Source organism: Stylophora pistillata, unplaced genomic scaffold (genome assembly GCF_964205215.1).
Source record: "Stylophora pistillata unplaced genomic scaffold, jaStyPist1.2 SCAFFOLD_1341, whole genome shotgun sequence".
Classification (NCBI taxonomy): Eukaryota; Metazoa; Cnidaria; class Anthozoa; order Scleractinia; family Pocilloporidae; genus Stylophora; species Stylophora pistillata.
Genome location: NW_028290857.1, coordinates 22,881 through 45,490, shown reverse-complemented (window position 1 = coordinate 45,490; position 22,610 = coordinate 22,881). Strand labels below are relative to the sequence as shown.

At 37.6% G+C, this 22,610-nt stretch overlaps 1 protein-coding gene and 1 long non-coding RNA gene across 8 annotated transcripts; one reads left to right on the top strand and one right to left on the bottom strand.

The window, feature by feature from the left end:
- Nucleotides 1–7,948: 7,948 nt before the first annotated feature.
- Nucleotides 7,949–14,868, bottom strand: LOC148715716 (uncharacterized). Of its 7 annotated transcripts, none has more exons than XM_088746590.1 (6): nt 14,356–14,863; nt 11,645–11,722; nt 11,447–11,501; nt 9,979–10,175; nt 9,619–9,763; nt 7,949–8,671 (listed from the first exon to the last, which is right to left on the bottom strand). In XM_088746590.1, exons 4-6 carry the CDS (start codon nt 10,102–10,104, stop codon nt 8,604–8,606), a joined length of 339 nt encoding a protein of 112 aa, XP_088602716.1. In that variant the 5' UTR covers nt 10,105–10,175; nt 11,447–11,501; nt 11,645–11,722; nt 14,356–14,863; the 3' UTR covers nt 7,949–8,603. The 7 variants fall into 7 exon arrangements, with proteins under 7 accessions (XP_088602716.1, XP_088602715.1, XP_088602717.1 ...); XM_088746589.1 differs by lacking the exon at nt 14,356–14,863 and adding an exon at nt 13,504–13,696; XM_088746591.1 differs by lacking the exon at nt 14,356–14,863 and adding an exon at nt 13,504–13,696 and having other exon boundaries at nt 9,979–10,146.
- A 3,063-nt stretch (nt 14,869–17,931) lies between these two features.
- Nucleotides 17,932–19,465, top strand: LOC148715715 (uncharacterized). Its single transcript, XR_015995883.1, has 2 exons — nt 17,932–18,057; nt 19,229–19,465. It is a non-coding gene; the product is annotated as an uncharacterized LOC148715715 (long non-coding RNA).
- The last annotated feature ends 3,145 nt before the right edge of the window (nt 19,466–22,610 follow it).

Here is a 22,610-nt window from a genome sequence, read left to right as displayed (position 1 = left end):
ATTGCAAAACAGTGTCCACTTTATATTCAATCAGATCGAAACACAGGCCACAATGTATGATCAACGAAGTTTATTGGTTAGCAGATAAAACTTTGTGCTAGCTTCGACCTGACTGAAAGACTGAGTGATCTGAAAGGCGATTTTGATTTACTAGGCAACTGAGTACTACACAGACAATTAAGGGGTGTGTTGCCCATTGCCCATCACATCCTCGCGCGATTTTGTTGCCTTAAAAGAATATCTTGAATTTCACACAATAAGCCTTTAAAATTATTTGGATTCTTAATACACTGAAAATAGTTTCAAAAGCAATAGTTTTTTCTAAACATAATGGCGGAAGTCAAGACTGCTCGATGTTTACTATATTTGTCTTTTAGATAGTACCATTTGATATGGTAATAGAACAATCAGTCCGAATTTCCTTGGTTATCAAGAACTGAAATACCATAGTAAAGATTTTTTAGAACGAAATGTTTTTTTCTTAAAAATTCTAGTTTTCCTTGAATTTGCCTCTCTGTTTTAGAGGTGACTGTAGTCAACTGTATATTATTTCCAAGCAGACTCTTGCTCACAAAATTATACAATATTGATATATTTCTGTAGCTTGGGAGAACACACGTGTTCGAAATAAATGACTCAACGGAGTCTAAAAGACAGCTCTCTTCGAGTGTCCATGGTCCGGGCTGCAAATTATATCCCTCATCCTCCAGAATATCTGCTGTTCGCCGCCTCTTCAATGATGGTGGTGTAGAAGTTATTCTCTTCTTTTTCTCGGCCTTACCATCACAGGGTACACAGGGTACACATGGGTACACAGGGTACACAGGGTACACAGGGTACACACGGGTACACAGGGTACACAGGGTACACAGGATACACAGGTTACACAGGGTACACAGGGTACACACGGGTACACAGGGTACACAGGGTACACAGGGTACACAGGGTACACAGGGTACACATGGGTAGACAGGGTAGACAGGGTAGACAGGGTAGACAGGGTACACATGGGTACACAGGGTACACAGGGTACACAGGGTACACAGGGTACACATGGGTACACAGGGTACACAGGGTACACAGGGTACTCAGGGTACACAGGGTACACAGGGTACACAGGGTACACAGGGTACACAGGGTACACAGGGTACACAGGGTACACAGGGTACACAGGGTACACAGGGTACACAGGGTACACAGGGTACACAGGGTACACAGGGTACACAGGGTACACAGGGTACACAGGGTACACAGGGTACACAGGGTGCACAGGGTGCACAGGGTACACAGGGTGCACAGGGTGCACAGGGTGCACAGGGTGCACAGGGTACACAGGGTGCACAGGGTACACAGGGTACACAGGGTACAAAGGGTACACAGGGTACACAGGGTACACAGGGTACATAGGGTACACAGGGAGAATGGGTAACAGGGAGTCTATATGGAGACTGGGTAACAGGGAGTCTATATGGAGACTGCCATGAATTACTTGCCATAAATTCTCTAAAAGAGCAGCTTGTTTCGGAGGTCCGAACCAGGTATTTTGACACTTTCTCCTGTCATTCGTTCAAATTAGAAATGCTGAAGGTACAAAAACTTATATTTGGCTGCATTCTTGTGTGTCTTGTGTGTCTTGTGTGTCTTGTGTGTCTTTATTGTTCAAAAGATAAAATTACATATCTTATGTTACATCTAATACAGGAAGTACACTTTCACAAAGCTACATTATACTTAAAAACAATTCTATTAAAAAATGTATTCTTAAAACGGTTTGTGCGAATAGCGGGCATGACAGGGGATTTATTTCTCAAATTATACCTCGTGATCTTGGTCTCAGGGAAGTAGGCTCTAAGAGGATGGCTCAGGATAGTTGAAACCTTGCGACAAATTTTGTGATCTTGCGTTTTAAGTAAGTCACCTATCACTAATTTCTTAGATATGTATTTACGTTTAAAACAACGATCTAAAAACTGCTGGGCTATAGTTAGCTCTGACTCAGAGGCCCCATGCACAGATAGAGCATAAGTGATATTAGGTAGGACAATGGAATTAAATAAAACATCTACTTCTGCTTGGCTACATCCTTCCTTGCGGAGGCATCTGATAACGTATAACCCTTTATTAGCTTTACCTAACTTTTCTTTTAGGTGAGTACTGAATTTGCAGTTCGGCTGAAACGTGAGACCAAGAATGGTTATTGTACTAGTCTGAGGTATGCCAAAAATACTTTTGTAGGCCTCGGCAGTGTGACCTTTTTTATACATAATAAGCTCTCTTTAGGTTTTCAATTTTTTAAAAGAAGAACGTGGGATTAAAGATGGCTTTTGCCAACAGTTTAAAGACGAAAGGGTAAGAATTCGTTGAGAACTGTTTCCTGTACTAGACTCGAGATTGTGGCGCACTTAAATTTGATACCTCAGATTGTCTGTTTACACTTTCCTTACCTTCTTGTTACGTCTGGTTTACTTTCGAGAAACCTTTAATCATTTAACTTCAAGATGGGACGGTTATTTGTGCTTCACTGGGAATAGTTTTGACCCTTTTCATAAATGGCTCCCAATTAAATTTTTTTTGTGAGTATTAAAACTAGCCAGACTAACCTCGGTTTTGAGTTAATAATTTGAAAGAAATTTTACTCCCTAACGAGTTTAGTGAGGTTAATTTCATTGCATACAAAATAATTTTTATATTGGTAGCTATTTATCATTCCTAGAATCCAAAGTAATTGATTTGGAAATAATTGGATGAGAGAAAAAAGTTTTTTTTTTTTAAATTTAATTGCTTCCAAATTGGACAAGCATGTAGTCCTTTGCCCACTAATTTATGAAACATTCCAAAGTAGATGAACTTGATGTAGGGCAAATGTTGGGCCTGATATATGGCATGTACATGTTGAACATGATATACGGCAAATGTTGCTTGTATACATATGGAATTTCTCCTCTTGTATTTAACTCAATATCTTACTTATTTACTGCTTGATATATTAAGTTGAACACTTGCAGAGAAATTCCATATAAACTCAAGATCTTATTTGTTTGCTGTACATGATATATTGAGTTGAGCACTTCCATATCTGTGTACATCCATGTATTATTCTATAGTATCTGTTGCCATTTTTCCTTTTTGTGTTTCTTATCTTGGGAAATGTACCCATAGGACCTGCAAGTATTTTATGTATTTTTTTTCACAGTTTACGTATTCGTATTACACCTCAAGTGGCTTATTTTACTTGACTAGTTTGACTCCATACTTTTCTCTAAGATAAACTCATTTTTCCTTACTACAGATGGACTTTACAGCTGTGAGGATGGCAACAGATGGAGATTTGCAAGCTCTTGGTTCGGTTTGCGGGGGCGACATACTTGCACTGAGATAATAAGGATAATGCTGCTCATTGCAATAGGGGATTAATTATTCTTTTCTTTTTATACATGTCATTCATGTGTACTCTGATAGGTTGTGTTAACATAACACTTTTAAAACAGAATCAGTAATCAGTAATCAGTAATCAAAGTTTAATGTCTTTACGCGGGGCATGGTTACCCATATTGCCCGAGCCAGAGGCTCATGTATGAAACGTAAGACAACAACCCACCCATCCCACCCCATGGGAGGACATCCATCACACAGTAATCTCGTGCGTGGGAAATTAACGTCTCCTACCCCTAACCCTGCAGGAGACGGGACCTCCATTTATTCATCCCTATCCGAGAAGACTAGAATATCTAACCATTTCTTGATGTTATAGAAAGGCAGCATATTCTTCTCAATTATTTTAAGACCTTGAGTGTTGGTCCGGCCGGGGCTCGAACCCTCGACCTCCCGCACATCAGTCCAGCGCTCTATCCATTGAGCTAACCGGGAGGCGGTTTAATGGAAAATGGAAAATAGAATGGAAAATAGTTCGTTACCTGCTATTTACTTTGCTGTTCTACCTTGTTGAGTTCATAGATTTCGAATAACCAGGCCAGATGATATCTTTACAATACACTGTACTGTAAAGAGTGTGAATGGTGGGTCAGGCAATTTCTCTCCCCCACAGGTGTGTAGTTTATGAATGAAAATAATCCGTTCTTAGTGTCAAGAGTTTAAGTTCCTTTCCACATTTAGAAAACATGTTGGAAACAGAGAAGAAATAAAGTTGATTTCAAATAGCATTTTTAATTTATTTACTTGTGTGGCTCGGTATCCAGCTACAAAATGATAGCGGCATTAGATCTGACCAACAATAAATACCTTACGTATATGAGCACGATCCTTCGCAGTAAAGCACTATTTGAGCAATAGTGAAAATCAGACCTGAAAAAAATTTCAGGCCTGTACGGGATTCGAACCACTGACCTCTGCGATACTAGTGCAGCGCTCTACCAATTGAGCTAACAAGCCAACTGGGAGCAGGCCATCAAATTAATTCGACATAAACCCGTAGATGATAAATCAAACAACAACAAACATATGAAACATATGTGTGAACTGCGGTTATGAGTAAACCGCATTCGACCGAATTCTCATAACCGCAGTTCACACATATGTTTCATCTCATAACCGCAGTTCACACATATGTTTCATCTCATAACCGCAGTTCACACATATGTTTCATCTCATAACCGCAGTTCACACATATGTTTCATATGTTTGTTGTTGTTTAATAAATACCTTGCAATGTACATTTGGCCAAACTGAATATTTGCGAACCTAACACAGCTCCTTAACTAACCGCATACAAAGCTTTGTTTTTGAGTGTACCAAAAACACTGCTCATGCTGGGTAGCCTGTGAACAGGAATGAAATTCAACCATTCTTCTATGGTATGGCATTAATATGGTCCAGTAGATCTAAGTAGAGTTGGAGAGCTTCCTCTGCTGTTGTAGCTGGCTCTAGACCTTCATCCTCCATGATTAGATCGCAGAGCTCTTTACAGTAGGGACATCCTTTCGCTTGTGGTTGCTCGGCACACGTATCCTGTGCGATTTCGATTTCGTCGATGTCAACAGGAGTCATGTAATCTTGAGTCTCAGCTGATGCTGGAACGAAGTAGAGTACATCTGGCTTTCTCGACGGAGATTCCACATTGCTAGACGGTCGAATTCGGTGAACATTCCATTCCAGTGCAGCTGTGTGTAGTTCACTTTGTATGACATCCATGAAACAGAACTTCAGGCATTCGCGGTGTATTATATCATCATCGGGATACAAACCAGAATCTCTCAAGTCCTTAAAAAATGTAATCCACCATTCTGCACATCCTTGCCTCAAACGTCCCCACCATGCTTCAATTCTTTGGTTTGCTGTAGATTTCCCATACATGAAACTTTTATCACCTGCAAAGTCGTCACTCATGGACCGCCGAAAGAAACGCTGAGTAGCTGCTAAGTTCCTTTTCTCAGATCCCCTATCTCCACGTACAATCCTTTCCGTACCTCCTAACTGTCTTGCATAGTCTGAGAAATATTGAGCTACTATACGAGGGTCGTTGTTCGAAGATGCAACCTCCAGCCATAGGATCCTTCGACTAAAGCCATCAATTGCACCATGAATGCAGAATCCAAACGGTTTTAGTTTGTCGTAGCCGTCAATGTGCCATAAGTAATTTGGTCCTTTACACCTGTAAATTCGTCGTCGTAGTCTATGCTGTGACCTATGCTCCACCCCTTCAGGATCAAAAACCCTCAAAACATGTCGAACGACTTCCCTCGTAGTAGCAAGACCGTGCTGATTGATGAGTCTCTGATGCATTGCTCGATATCCGAGAAGGCTTCCACTCCCCTTGAGTTCCTCCTCGACTGCTTCTACCACCTCATTCAAATTACTTCCACGCCGACGTCTTGTACATCCAAATCGTCTGAGTCTTCTAATGACTGGAAACTTCTGAACTCGACCCTGTTTTTCGTTATTTTCTAGATGTCTGAAAATTGGGGTCATTCACCGGTGTTTTGGTGGGGGGTATAGGTAATCACTGGAAACTTCGCAAGAACAACCCCGTTTTCAGCTATTTTCTAATTTTTGGAAAATTGGGGTCATTAACCGGCCTGTTAGTGCGGGGTGTACAGGTAATCACTGGAACCTCGCGAAATCAACCTCATTTTTCTGTTTATATTTTCTAAATATATGAAATTTGGGGGTAGCCAGTGGCTCACTCAACCCTGTTTTATTAGTCATTTTCTTTGCTCTTCACCCACCCTATATCTAAAGTTATGTCCTGTGTTTGCAGCGACGACTCAGTATCAGACTGGCGTATTTATGACATAATACATTGCAGTTATTAACGATACATGTTGGATTATGGTTGTCGCCATACGACCTCTGAGCGTGGCATCCAAAATCTCAGCTGAATTTCAAAAGGAGGTCCCATTCAGACCTGCCAAGTGTTCCATCTTTGAAAACAAGCGACAAGCTCAAAATCGGTGCGACGTAAAATACCTCATCAAAAAAGTCATGAACAACTGTATGATTGACAGTTATCACAATCTTTACAATCTATCCAAAAAAGAAATAAATATTTAATGCTACTAAAAATAATCTCCCTAGCAAGTGTAGTTAGCTTCGTAACTGTAAAATCAGAGTTGATTGTTCAGCTCAAACTAAGGTCAAAGCTATTAGTGTCCATCAGTGATTTGCCTTTCTCTTTTCTCCGAACGCACGATTGCTCTCACATTGAATATAATTAATTCAATACAGTACAATTCAATTTTTTGTAAAAAACAGCAGATATTTACTATCAGAAAAGAAATAATGAGAAGAAACCAAGGAAATTTTCCCTCAAAGGTGATTTGTATTAATTAAACGACGATATTTTATAGTTGTGAAATTATTTGCAACGAATCACCAAATTCAAAGTGACTTTACTATGGCTACGTTTCATAAGAATATAAACCATATAAGTTCGGTCCTGGTGAAGTACACTTAATATACTGATATGAAACTTGTTCAGTGGAGAGCATTAAAGATAAATGATGTGTTGTTTTAATCCAATACGTGACAAGTCCGCAGTAACAATTTAATTTAATTTTTTAATATACTCAATTTTATTTATACAGGTCTTAACATAATATACAAATTAAAGATAAATTAATGATTATTTAAAAAATAAAAAATTCAAAAGATCTGAATAATTAGGTCAGTTTATACAGAATTCGAAGATTCCTCATAAAAATAAACTGCCTCAACGAAGAGAAAAAAAATTTTTACGTATAATATAGTAGCTCAAATAGTATAATTAACATGACAATAATTAATAATTAATTACAAAAATCTATCCTTATTTCCATTAAATTTGTTTTGATAAAATTCATTAATACTGTTCTTAAATGATGAGAAAGATTCAATCATTCTAATGTGTAGTGGAAGACAATTCCACAGGTCTACAATATGAAAGAAAACTTAAAAACATCAGTTCCAGAAAGCCTTTCCCCAGTGTAACTTCACCATTTCTGATGTTATATTTAGACGTCTTAAAATTTACACATGACAAAACAATAAATTAATACAACCTTTAAGGCATTTAAAGAAAAAGCAAATAAAAGCAAAAGAAAAAGCAATTCCTTGAAAATGAACTATAGAGTTAACATTCAAAAGTATGCTTAAAGGGTTAAATGACTTTCATTAACAAAACACTTTCTGGCTCCAGCATAATACTTGGTCTTGGCATTTCAATCAAGAGTGTATTCTCTTAGGCTAATTATTATCACTTAGGTTCTAGAATCAATATTGGGTCATTCTCTTCACTTAGATTATACTATTTAACATTTTATTGTAATGTAGCTAAATTGATCAATGATTTCATTTCCATTGATTGGTCTAATGCGGCATGATGTGAATGAACAGTTGCATTTTGGTTATACCTTTATGGAATTAAATTGACCTAACTTTGATACAGCAATCTAGCCTGATTTCAAACCAGATGGAGGGATTTTAAAGTTCATTTATCAGTGAAATGTTCAGCAAATTAATTTAATAAATTTTAATTAATCAAATTTGTGACTGCAAAAATACCTTAAATTTACTTACAGTAAATTATTACCCTAAGACTTCCTTCAGAGCTCAACTAAGGCAGATGATGGAACTTTAGACAACTTTCACTCATGACCATTCTGCTCGCTACTTACAAATGTTTGCATATCTAAGTAAAAAATTAGCAGTGAATTTTGGTTTTGAGATGGCCTCAGTAGAAAAACAACAAATTATTCATAACATTCTAGCAAAAGCCATGTCTTTGAGGAAGTAATTACTGTAACTGTTTTGGTCCTTAACTGAGCCCTTTTTACACAGTACACAATCCTTGTTGACTAAGTGTAACTAAAATAACAGAGCGAATGGCCCCTGGTAAACAAAATGGCTCCCCAGAATGCAAATTTGCACAACACTCAAAGTAAAGAGGGCCATGGGCAGTGCGGATAATGTTCTTTCCCAGTACTTGATCATTATTTAAAACATCACTGTAATTAATTCTGTTTCTTAACTAAACCAGAAAAATTCTATTTCTGAAATAATTCATACATGCATTAAACTGAAATTTACATTCCTTTAGTACATTCCATTTGTAACTCAAACCATCAGTTACATACAAAACGTGGTTGTTTAATGACAACTTCTGCAGTTTTTTAAATACTGTATTTCTTGTTGAAAAGGTCTTGCACATGAGCAATAGTAAATTGCTGATTATTTGCACCTATAAAACAGAAAGTGAACAACAGCCTTAATATGTAAACAAGATATAAATGGTAGCTACATGTAAGTTTCACATGAGGATTCTATTAAATGGCCCATACACTTCTTTGTGGTTCAACTTACATACATGTACCATAATTTTGAAAAAGTCACAACACCTATAACATTAATGTTTAAAAACTCTGGAGTACTTGAAAATAAATTATTCTTGGTATCAAAACCAGTCCCTGTCAAATAGGATTTTGTACTGTAGTCCCATGAGATGCAACCCCTCACTGAAATTCCTTGTCTCAGACTCTAAGGTAGATGGCAAAATTGTTATATAGGTGACTCAATCAAGACATTGTCCTGTTTGCTAAGATCACAGCAGTGTCCGCATCTTGATCTTACTTATTAACATCATCTTTGATGCAGCTCTTGAAGACATGCTCCCTTCCTTGAAACAAAGTGCCAAACTGTTACATTCATTTTTCATAGTTCTTAGCTTCCATTAATGGACACTTCACGAGGTCCACCAACACCCACAAAAAGGATGTTTTATGTTCCAGTTTTCCCACAAAATGGCAAACCTTAAACAGTGAATGAAATATCTGCAGTGCTCTGTTTGTAAGGGTAACTCATATAGGGTAATTGCTTTATTAAAATCTTAATGTATTGCCTGCTAAGGCGAGGGCAATCAAACACTAGAAAATATACACAATGTACACTATAAAACAAGAGAGAGGCAGGACTGGGGAGGAAAACGGTTGATCAAGTGTTGGTTAAGAACCTATCATCTATTATATGGCCACAATCCACAATTAGGATATTGGCTGCAGATGCCATCTTTGGTTTAAAATGCAAAATAGTACACTCGATTCCATATTCTTAACCTCACTCAAAGTGAATAATTATGGTGAACTTGTCACATAAAATTTCACTGTTTGAAAGCAAATATTGTCTTCTTACCAAAATATTCTCGAAATTTTATGTTTATCTCTTGATTAGTTGCAAGAAATGCTGTTCCAGCCCTAGATCCAAGGTTGTACATTTCACCACTGATATCCAGGTATAATGTGGATGTCTGACAACCCAAATCTTCAAGAACCAGGATCTATACATGCAATAAAATAAGGCAATTAAAAAGGTTATATTATCTTCAGTCTTAATTATTAAGATATAGGTCTGACCCGAAAATACTTCTTTTAAATCCCCTAAGGAAATGCTCAATATGAATAACTCATAATTACCGTTAGTATTATTAATGTTTTTTGAAGTTAGGCATCTTAACTCTATCAGGGTGAACATACACAGCTGTATTAATAGTACCTCTTCCAAAAGTTTCTTTCTGTGTCTATCAATTAGTTTTCTTTTCTGCTCCTCCGTGAGTTGTGATACTTTGACATTTAATTCTTTATTAACTTTTGCAGAATCCACAAACTTTTTTTTCTCCATGTCACTTCTTTCTCACCACTTTTCAGATGCTTTCTTATTCTTCTGTTGGTAGGTAAGACCTTTACATTCATCTGCAACTCAGTAAAAGAACATATATGATTCATGAAAAATATATGACCAAGTGCACTAATCACATGCATTGATGTCAGTCAAGACCACATTACAGCCACATAACACTTACTGATTACTAAATTAAAGATCAGTCATTTTCCAACAATGAGCTATCAACACATTGATGATTCAAAATAATTATAAATTGTATTGTGATCTGCAATAAAGCCTACATTTGACCACTTGAAAAATGTCAAGGTATCAATGAAAGGCCTGTTTCCTTTCCAAAACTTCATGCAAGCTAGAGCAGTTCTGAAAAGAATGTCTGAGTGAGAAAACAATTACTTTTATAGGCTACAATAACACAAATCAAAACCATTGTTCCTAATATTAATAGCTATGATGTCAAGCAGTAACAATACTTAATCATGACATTACGCATTATACAACATAATGGGTTGTATGCAACTGACATTACTTACAACCCATTATACAGGTTTTAGTCATTTGTCAGGCAGTGCTGGATCAACTTGTATTGGTATGCATGTATACACGTATTTGTCCTGAGACCCCCTCCTATCTGGAAGAGAGTCTAGAGTAGACATACAGGATAGCCCCTTCAGTGTTGTAAACACTGGTATCAATGGGGGTCCTGTTTACCACCCATCCCACCCCAAGGGAGGACATCCATCACACAGTATTCTGGTGCGTGGGAAATTAACGTCTCCTGCCCCTAACGCTGCAGGAGACAGGACCTCCATTTCATTGTCCCTATCCAAGAAAACTAGAATATCTAAACATTTCTTTATGTTATAGAAAGGTAGCATATCTTTCTCAACTATTTTAAGCCCCTGAGTGTTGGTCCGGCCGGGGCTCAAACCCTTGACCTCCTGCACAAACATTGTGCATTTACAAGAACTCATAACCATTACATTAAACAGTAAACTTTGAATTAATTTGAGAAATTTGTGATCCTTACAGTGTTGCTATCGATTTACATGTGAGTATAGTGTACATAAAAACAAACATGAAACCAAAAACTCAGGTTTGACAAGGAATGTAGATAATAGCTGGAAGCCAGGGGGAAATAGGCAGCTGTGCACTTGATTTTCCAGGCTGGAAAACTATCTAGGGTCTTAACAATCTGTAGTAATGGATTGTTATAAACCTGTCTGTGAACTGTCAATTTCCGTCTTTTAACGATATCGTCTTTATCCCTGCTTTAAAAAGTATTTGAATCCAGGGCCATACCTACAGCTGTATTTAATGCTAATTCCTACTTATAACTTACATTAAGCCACAACTGACTGCACCTATACAATGTAGTAAGTATGGATAAAACAGGACTGAAATGAAAAATAATGACAATATCAGCATTGTAAGAAAATGACTGAGTATCTGTAAATCAAATATATTTTCCTTCTAATACAAGTACCTGTCTTAAAGAATTCAGCACAAAATAAATTGTAAGAATTTGGTCCTTAGACACCTTTGAATCTTTTTAATGTGGCATCTGCAGAAGAAGATGATACTTGTGGCCTTTTTCTTTTCTGATTCCCGACCACTTCTGCAAAAATCATTCAGTGTAAGTGTTATATTACTCATTATGCTAAAATTAGTAATAATTATCACTGATGACAGCTGAATAAACATGCATAAACTATTTTTAATTATATTAATTTTGATCAAAGACCATAAAAGTGTTATCATGAGGAAAAAGGAAGAGGAGAGGAGAAAGAGGAGGTATGCATCAGAACTATTGAGAAATACTGCAATAATGCCTTGCCACTAGTTACAGTATTCGTACATGCTTGAATATAGTATCTAATATGCTTTAGACAACAGACAGAGGGAGCAGAGTTGGCGTAGTGGTGAGAGTGCTCGCCTTCCACCAATGTGTTCTGGGTATTATTCCTGGACCCTGCATCGTAAGTGGATTGAGTTAGTTGGTTCTCTACTCTGCTCTGAGAGGTTTTTCTCCGGGTACTCCAGTTTTCCCCTCTCCTCAAAAACCATAATCATTTGAATTTACCTCATTTACAGTTTATTTGGATTTATACACAACCCCACAGGCTGTTCAGCTCTAAACACTATCGTGTCTAAATAAAGGTGTTATTATCAGGGGTTTCAATAACAATACTTATAAGCGGCCACTGAAGGTCTAATTGACAGCTGTGACCACTAAAATCACTTTTTATTTTCACTAGTGAAATCCAAACAGATGGCAGGAAGAGGTCCTACAGGTACCGGTAGACCGCCGGTAACCGCTCTTTATGGAAACTCCTTTATCATTATTATTATTATTATTATTATTATTATTATTATTAGACCTACAACAGACACCCTCTACTTCTTCCTAACCTAGGATAAACCAAACCTTGCTTTGACAAAATGAGCTTGTGGGTTTGCATAATAAAAACACTAATAATAATAATACAACTATCTTAAATTCGTACAGTTGTAGTCAAACAAAACAAAACAAAACAAATAAAAAAAAATTTTATTCATTAATTACAAATTATAATTTCATGTTGGCTTCCACCCGCATGTAGAAGAGCCTAATCGAGACAGGAAGTGACACGCAAGTTTATTGGAAAAGACGAAAAATATTTTACAAACAATACCAGCTGTTGCCAAATTTAATGATGGTATCAGTCAAAAATATTATTATGATACAAGTGTAAGACGGCCAAAACGGTCGACGTAAGAACAAAAGATCCGAGGGAAGATTTACAAGTTTATTACACAGCAAATAAATGCAACGGTACAATAAAAAAAACGGGAACGAGTGACACTAAACAATAAATAAGAAAACAAAGTTCCAATGAGCCAAATGATGTAGCAAGATTAAAATGACTTAGGAAAAAGTACTTAACAGTAAAAGATAACCTACAGACAGAAATAATTCAGTAAAGAAAGGAAACAAACAAAGTACTTGAAAACAGGAAATTGTGTGACAGAAACTATCAAAAATAGTGATTGCTACACCAGGCATGAATTCAACAAAGATTACAAGCTAGGCTTAATATTACAACTTGAGCTAATACAGTATAAAACAGTGAAAGGAGAAAATGAAATTACTAGTGTAATGAACCCATAATTTGGTTCTGAAAACACAGGAATCATAGCAACAATGAATTGGAAGCAGGTAAGCAAAATATTACAGCTGCTAAACGAAAACAATTGAAGTTCATATAGCAGAGAAAATAAATAAGATACAGTAGTAAGATAAAAAGAGTATGTGGCTAAACTAAGCAAATTCTAACCCGAAAATCACTACAAAAATACAATGGAAACAACTACATGCTAAGCTTAGGGCTCAAACAAACATAAAATACTGAAACATACCAAAAGCTAGTATAGCTTAGAATCCGCTTTAAAGACACTCTCAGGAAGGCAACAAATCAACTGAACTCACCGAGCAAACAGTTGTAACTTATAGTAAAATACAGGAAAAGGTAAAAATAACTTAAAACCAAATTTGGGCTAGGAGCGATTAATTAAACAGGAATTACATAAGGGAAATCGGCAATTAAACAGGAATTACCTAAGGGAAATCGGCAGTTAAAGGAATAATACAATTAACACATTACTAACAGAATTAACACATTACTAACAAATCGCTAAAATTCCATAAAATAGAATAAACAGAACAAACATGTTTTAAGTAGGAAATAAGCCTAAGTGACTCTGTCACACAAGAATGGCAACGTGGATAACACAGAAAGTAAAAGTCAAATCGTGTTTCAGAGCTGTCTAAATTTTAATTAATTGGTGCATAATTTCGGTGACGGCCAATGTAGTCATCAGATTTCAATAAAACTTCCGCGTTAATTTATTGGATGTTCTCTTTGCATATGATCTTCTTATGTTTTTAATGTTTTCAAATAAAAACCTTAAATTTTAGAAATCGATGGATTACCTTGAAATGCAAATACACATGTATGATGAACGTGAATGATCTTGAGCTTGAGTAATTAAAGCAGAGTTAACTGTCTGATAGTATAGAAACTGTACCTCATCACGATCTAAATAACATCCAATTAACTTTAAGCGTTAGGCTATTATTGACATATAAATGCATCTACGATGTATACGAATTGCTAGTTTTGTTTGATTTGTGGAATTATTGAGATAAAATGCGGCACAACCTGGTATAAAGCTACAGCCGAGGTTAACCAAATGATTTAATAAGCTTACCTGGACTTGTGCCTTCGTCAAACCAGTGTCCGTTGACGCTTTTAAAACCATCTCCTTGTACATGGTTGCCGTTCCAACCATCCCTCCTGCAAAAAACCGCTCTAAAAGACCTCTCTGTTCATCTGAGATACGAGTACGTTTCGCCAATGTATTTCCTCACGAAGAAAAACCACTATCTCGCTGAAGGCTTACCAGACGGCATGTTGTGGAATTTGTTACTCGCGGGCGAACGTGGATTATTCCATAAAGCGATTTCATTGGCTGCTCCAGACAATGCCTCAAATAAGCGGCATAAGACGGCTCAGATGGCCCAGACGATCATTTCACTTGGGTACTACCCACATTCTCAATTGAGAAATACCGGGTGTTACGCTATGAGAAAATGTGACACGGGTGCTTCAAACTGGCATTTTCGTTTACTGATAAAATGAGTTGCAGAGAAAAGATGTGAACTCTGCAACAGCATTGCTTGTCGTTCTCCTCATAGGGATATCTACAGCTCGTTCATAGCTATAGTAAGAGTGCACTGTGACTTCAACAGACGATCCAGAAAACAGGAAACAGTAATTATACCTCTTCTTGCCTGTTCAAGGCGGATTGAGAGCAATTGGGCATTTATTCCGCATCAGCCACGCTCTATAATGTTTCGTCATATAATGCATTGCTAGCTTTGGACCCGACCTTATTTGAGGGGGATAGATCACTATTTGGCTACCTTCTTGGAAAAGAATACTAAATAACTAACTAGTTGAGTTGATTTTTCAAAGCCACTGTTTCGAAAGTGCAAGTATTTGATGTAGGTTTACCGACTCGCAGTCGAGTCTGCGGTGTCAGCTGGTGCAGTGATTACTCGAAGCGTTTCTTGAGTTCCGAGCTACGTAGAAATGGTTTTATTTCCAGATGTGAGCTTTTTTCGGACTGCTGCCGGGAAAAGGTGCGTGCGAAAAATATGAACGTGCTCCGTGAGTCGTAGTCTTACAACCGGCACGAGTAACTTAACAAGGCACAGAAGCCTCTGGAGAAGAAGTAGTCTAAATATAAAGATTCCGAACGTTGGCTTTTACAAATATTTCAGCGAAAGTTGTGGTTTTGCAGGTTTGACCCTTATAAAACTTCCTTTAAATAAACAAATATTCGAAAACAACACTTTTCTTTGTCGCACATCTGCAGTGATGTATTATGGGCTATGCCCTTTGCAGATCTTTCGCTTTTTTTTATACCTAAAATGAGCTTTATCGATATCCCCCGAAGTACCATAAACATTCAATTATGATACATTCAATTATGATAGGAGTTAGATAACTGTTTACTCCTGTTTCGTATATGTAACAGACGACCTTAGTTCTTGAAACCACGTGCTTCATAGTCCAATTTTTTATTTTTGCGTTTTATCTCAGTAGTCCTCATTTGGAATTAATTAGCGTTATTCTGCACGTGAGAATCATGTTTCTGAACTAGCAACATTGCGCTTACATTTGGTTCACGGTTCGGTTATATCCTCGGAGACCCAGGGGCTGAGTCGATTTCAAGTATGGGCATGAAGAGCCCCTGGGGACATTGTCTTACAAGACTAGTTCTAAACGGTCGCAGTCGTTCTGCCATCTGATTGGTGCCAGAAAATCTTTGTGTTTTTCTGCCCTATCAGAGTAAGGTGTACTTTAGAAACCTTTCGTGTGTTTTAACACGGACATATATCCTGGTAGCTCAGTTGCTCGCTATGTTTGTTTGGACCGTGCGACGGAGATTTGCTTGAAGTGAAAAGTTTCCGTCTCAACAAACAATGTAAGAGAAATCGATCATATTGTCCGCGAAAATTTTTACCAGAAATTATACTGAATAGTATCACAGGTATCACTAGAGAACGTGTTTTCAAGTTTGCGAGGTTTGTATACAACACGATGGTTGCAGTCATTGATATGTCGCTTTAAACGTTAGACGAGATTTAAGCTTAAATCTTTCTAGATTTTTTACATAATTTGCTATGACTGAAACTTTGCCAATCCCGTGAAGTTATTTCGTCGCACGGGCCACGCAGGTATGTCGAGCAACTGGTACTAGCGTATCTTTCCGTGCGTGCCAAAATCTAATCCAATCTACGCTTGAAAAAAAAGAAAAGCTAAGCGTGGAAACTGTTGTTTATTAGATGTGGGTAGATGACCCTGTACTACTAAGCTGACATTTGCAATAAAGCAAACCCGCCCTTTCCATCCAATATTTCTTGGTCTTTGGTTTTGTTTTTCCCATTGAAAGCAGCATCGGATCGATTCCCAATGATCAAAGGTATTTAACTTGGTCTTCAACAATCGACAGAAGAGGTGAAATGACAATGACCAAGGGACTAGAAGAGAATCCGTGGTCTTCCCAGCTCAAGAATTTCAACACTGTAGGCAGCAGTTGAAAGATTAAACTCTTTCCAAACCACTTCGGTAACTACCCGAAAACATCTCTCCTCACGATGTTCTCGTTAATAATTTTTTGTGAAGGTGTAGTCTGATCGTCCGGGTGAGTGTAGTCCTGAGAAGGACTGTTGTCGGTGGTAGTGACTGACGTTTCGACAACCTGTGCTGAAGTCATCATCAGAGTCAAGTGAATGATTGTTGATCATCCACTTGACAATCATTCACTCGACTCTGATGATGACTTCCGCACAGGTTGTCGAAACGTCAGTCAGTACCACCGACAACAGTCCTTCGCAGGACTACACTCACCCGGACGATCAGACGACACCTTCACATGTTACCCCCGGGTTCAAACCATTTACTGCATTAATAATTTTTTGTTCAGATTTTAATTAGCTAACCGGAAACACAGCTAAGCTTTCTCTTAGCGCTTGCTGGAGGTCGTCTACGAACTTAACGTTCTCTGCAACCTTGGCCCTATTGTGAACGATTTTACTACAAAGCGAAGATTAGATTTTGGCGCGCACAGAAAACAGAAAGCTACGTAGGCGAAAGTGCCAGTTGCTCGACATACCTGCGTGGCCCGTGCGACGAAATAACTTCACGGGATTGGCAAAGTTTCAGTCATAGCAAATTACGCAAAAAATCTAGAAAGATTTAAGCTTAAATGTCGTTTAACGTTTAAAGCGACATATCAATGACTTCAACCATCGTGTTGTATAAAAACCTCGCAAACTTTAAAACACGTTCTCTCGTGATACCTGCGAAAGTATTCAGTATAATTTCCTGTAAAATTTTCACGGACAATCTGATCGATCTCTCTTACATTGTGTGCTGAGACTGAAACTTTTCACCTCAAGCAAATCACCGTTGCACGGTCCAAACAATCATAGCGAGCAACTGAGCGCATAGATGTCCGTGTTAAAACACACGAAAGGTTTCTAAAGTACACGTTCCTCTGATTGGGCAGAAAAACACAAAGATTTCCTGGCACCAATCAGATGGCAGAACGACTGCGACCGTTTGGAACTAGTTTTGTAAGACAATGTCCCCACGGGCTCTTCATGCCCCAACTTGAAATCGACTCAGCCCCTGGGTCTTTGAGAATGGGTTCGGTTGTAGACTTATACAAGATCTCTTACGCAAAGTGTTTCAACGGAGTGGGAAAAGAGAAATCCCGAGATACGCTTTGTCAACAATTATTATCAGGTGTTGACTATCCTGCCAAGTTCTATCGCTATTGAGGGAACAATGCAACAACTTTAGGACTGCAATCCCCTTTTGTGATGCAGCAATATGGACGGTAAGATGATGTTATATTAAATAAGATGTAGATTGGATGTAAAATGCGAAACAATGGAGTTTGTGTTTGAATGTGAACACTTTCGAACAACTGACGGCATCGTCAAATCAGCTCATTTTATCCAACTTTAAAATTTGATAAAATCGCACTGAATCATTTCCCTAAAAAATCCTTTGGAGATCGAAAAAAACTACACTTCGCCTTCCAAAATCCAGATTTTCAGTCGATTATTTTGTATAGCACATAGTAAAATAAGGTTAACGGGTTAGTTTTTACCTATTTTTAATCTTGTTAGAAGAAGGTCGGTTAAATTCAGTTAGATTGTGTAAATAAACCATCAAGAATTGCTTAAATTGCTATGTTTTGATGTTGTTTTCAAGATTTGGTAGTTGTTATCGGTCCAAGTGTTTTCAATTCGTGGCGCGACGCTCCGAGATTAGTCTGAAATTTTGAGCTTCAAAACCGGCATTTGGTCGAAATTCAGTTATTATCGATTTTCTCGAAAATATATCGCTATTCAGCCAAACGAAGTATGCAGTGCTTTATTTCACCATAAGGCCTAACTAACTTGAGAATATGAGCCGAATCAATTTTTTGTCTGTTGTCACCAAATGTTTGACCGTTGGTAAGATTCGTTCGTAAGTCGCTCTTACTACAACCGTCGGCGTATTATTTTTAGGGAGGTTTTGGTGGATTTTCCAAATCATGACCCAAAACCGTCTTTGTCCTTTTTACTCTCCAAGTCTGTTGTACATGGTAGGTTGGCATGTGTCTTAACAATGGTTATGGTCTTAACTCAATCAACTACGTTTTAAGCTTATTTTTTTACCGTGTTTTGGAGGTAATTTTTATTATTGCCGTTTCGAGCTTCATGGGCTAACTAGAGGAAAAACTTAGGTAAAACTTATTTATCAATTGGCCCCCAAATCCCTCACTATTGTCAGTTTATTAATTGTTTGTCTATGTAGCTTTCGGTCTAACTAGTCCATTTACCTCCAAAAATTGCGTGGGCCTTGTCTCATCAGTAAAACTGGTGCCGTTTATTTCCTTCACTTTCTTGTGTTATTAGAAACGAATGGCGCAATGAATTTCAAATCAGCTTAGTTACATTTCACTTTGCTGTGTTTCATGTTCTTGAAGTTGTTGTTTCTTATATTCTCTTCCGTTTAAGGTAATGTGAAGTGACCCAATAACTGGTACTATAGACAGAATGGATGGCTGTGACATTTACTGTGGCTAGCTGTTATTGAAGAGTTTGTCATTATTCCCAGAAGCTTACTTCTTGTTGAAATTATTAGCGTTTTGTTCTCTGTACACAACTTGCCTAGACTAATATGCTATATAGGAGTTGCCTACTGTATTTGTGACGGTAAAATTACCATTAAAGTTTTCAGAAGTTTTGTCCATATTTCAGTGAAAATGAATGTGAGTAGTAATCAGTTTTATTAAAAACTAGATCATTGGATAATGCAATTCAAGACTTTTTATTGGCTCAGCCGTTATGGTATATGAGCCAATATACCACAATATAATTTCGGTACATTGTTAAATCCGGTTTCCTCTCACAAAATAAAGTCGAGAAGAATCTTGGGGGCGTTTTTTTTAATAAAACAGTTATTCCGCTCTCGCTTGTTGGATATGAGATGACTATAGCCAACAAGGCGCTACGCGCCTCGTTGGCTATCTATCATCTCATATCCAACGCGCGCTCGTAGAATAATTGTTAATTATTAAAAACTGGATCATTGGATAATGCAATTCAAGACTTTTTATTGGCTTAGCCATTATGGTATATCAGCCAATATACAAATATGGTAAGCGTACGCGTCAGCTTAATTTATTTATTTATTTATTTATTTATTTATAATAACTTCATTTGCCTAAATAATAAGATAATAATAATAATAATAATACAGACAGATAACAATAGAAATAACATCGAGATGCAAAAAGGCAAAAAGGGTCAAGCCAGAGAGGAACTAAATTCTCATTGACGGCAGCCCCCAGAATAAAAGCAATATGCAATAAAAATAAAACTAAAATGTAAAGGTAAAAATTATTGAAAAAACAAGTTAATTGATAAATGGATATTGGTGCAATATTATTGATATTATTTAAAAATGTGTTCTTTCAGTTTTTTTTTAAACTTACTAGCAGAGCTAGAGCTAACTATGTCACTTGGCAAGTCATTCCAGATTTTTATATATTTATACCAAAAAGAGTTCTTGTGGATATTTGTTCGAGCATAAGGCGTCCAGATTTTGACATTGTTGGTAGATCTCGTCCGACTATTGGAGAAAGTTAAGTAATTACATAAGTCTACTCTTGAAAAACCATTAATGAATTTGAATAATTGCACTAAACTAAGAAATTCACGACGCGAGTTGAGTGTTGGCCAGCCAATATACTTCAAACGTTCACTATAGCCGATAGAACTACCAAGGATCCACCTGAAAGCATTCCTTTGCACTCTTTCAAGCTTATCAGAAAGATATTGTTGATGTGGATTCCACACAGGACAGGCATACTCAACAATTGGCCGAACCATAGACTTGTATCCAATTGATATTGCTTCAGAGCTTTTCCCAAATGTGCGCTTTAGTAGGCCAAGTATCTTATTTGCTTTAGCAGCAACAGAGAGAACATGCGGTTTCCAAGATAAGTCAGATGATATAATGACTCCAATATGTTTGTGTGTTTTAACCTGTTCCAGTGGGATTGAATTGATGTTGTACGAGCAAGGTGTTACAGATCTAGATCTCGTGATTTTCATACATTTGGATTTAGCTGCTTTAAGTTTCAAAAGCCACTTTTTACACCAGTCTACGATCTGAGACAAGCTTTCACACACAGGTTGATGAACAGATGATGGATGATCTGAGTTAAACAATAGAGTATCATCGGCAAACATTTCACTTGAACACGATAAGTTCTCAGGTATATCGTTGACATACAACAAGAACAACATTGGCCCAACAATACTTCCCTGAGGGACACCAGAGTAAACCATGGACCAGTCTGAGCTTTCACCTTCCAGAACAACACGTTGGAAACGATCTTGCAGGAAATCACCTAGCCACTCGAGAATCTGACCATTGATACCATATCGGCCAAGCTTAGAGATGAGATGTTTGTGTGGGACTGAGTCAAACGCTTTCTCAAAGTCCAAGAAGACGACATCTGATGTTTTGTTTTTATCTAAGGCTGATGCCCAGGAGTGAAATAGGCGAATAAGTTGGGATGTGCAGGAAAAACCAGCTCGAAAGCCATATTGATGAGGGCTTAACAAGTCAAGATCTTCTAGATGAGCCATAATATGTCTTGTGACTAGCTTCTCTAGGGTCTTAACTACAAGCGATGTTAGAGAAATTGGACGATAGTTAGAAACATATTCTTTACCACCATTTTTGTAAACTGGGGTGATGTTGGCAGACTTCCAGTCACGAGGTAGTTTTCCTCTATTCAGAGACATATTGAATAACTTTGACAGTGGATCAGAAATTACAGAGGCTGCCTCCCGGAGCAAACGCGCAGACAAACCATCCGGGCCAGTGGCTTTATTCACATCAAGGGTAAGCAAAAGCTCTCCCACATTAGCACTAGAGCACATGAGATCTGGTATAACGAAGCCTGAACCATGTGAATGGGCATCCTCATCGACATCGGTAGCTGGGTCAGGGCGGGTAAACACCGACGCGAAAAATTTGCAAAATAACTCTGCTTTGTCCTTGCCAGTAGAAGCCGTGACACCACGATCCGACCATTTCATAGTGACAGGTATTGATTTGTTTTTCGTTTTGGATTTTATAAAAGACCAGAAGCGTTTAGGGTTTTTGGAATCAATTAATGAGTGAACATGTTGGTAATAACTCTTATTAAGTTCCGATTTAACTTTATTCCTTAACGATTTATATTTATTCCAATCAACTTCAAGCTGGGTAAATTTGGCTTTCTTCCAAAGGCGTTTTCTTTTGTGGAAAAGCTTGCGTATATCAGAAGTGATCCAGGGCACATTTTGTCTTGATTTTATTTTCTTCGAAGGAACGTTGTTTTCAATGGCTTTAAAGAATGCAGACTTCCAATTTAACCAAACCTCTTCCATTGTGTCATTGTCGTTCAATATAGCGTCCCATGGGATATTTGATAGTTCAAGACGAAAGTTATCCCAATTAGCATTTTTGTAGTCAAAGATTTGTTTTGGTCGTTGATATGGACGAGTGACTTTGCATGTCAACTTGAGAGAGACAACATTGTGGTCTGAAGAGCCAATTCCGTCCAAAATTTGGATGTTTTTAAGTGATTCTGGACGATTAGATATCACAAGGTCTAGGATAGCATCTTGACGCGTAGGCTCGTCGATCAATTGAGAGAAACCATAGAAGTTCACAATATTATCGCAGAAATAGTCTGATAAGACATTTGGTTGAGAAGGGCATATCAAGTCCCAATCAATATCCGGAAAATTAAAGTCACCCAATAGAACAACATTAGTGTGATCGGATACCACTGTAACTTTTTCTAGTGACCTTTTAAGGCCTTCTAGATAGTTCATG

What these genes read in the sequence shown, in the direction of transcription:
- LOC148715716 (XM_088746594.1), bottom strand. Translation starts at nt 10,104, where the DNA reads ATGGAGAAAAAAAAGTTTGTGGATTCTGCAAAAGTTAATAAAGAATTA. An exon ending in GAAAGAAACTTTTGGAAGAG is followed by an intron (nt 9,764 to 9,978) that starts GTACTATTAATA and finishes TTGCATGTATAG; the next exon opens with ATCCTGGTTCTTGAAGATTT. An exon ending in AAAATTTCGAGAATATTTTG is followed by an intron (nt 8,672 to 9,618) that starts GTAAGAAGACAA and finishes TCTGTTTTATAG; the next exon opens with GTGCAAATAATCAGCAATTT.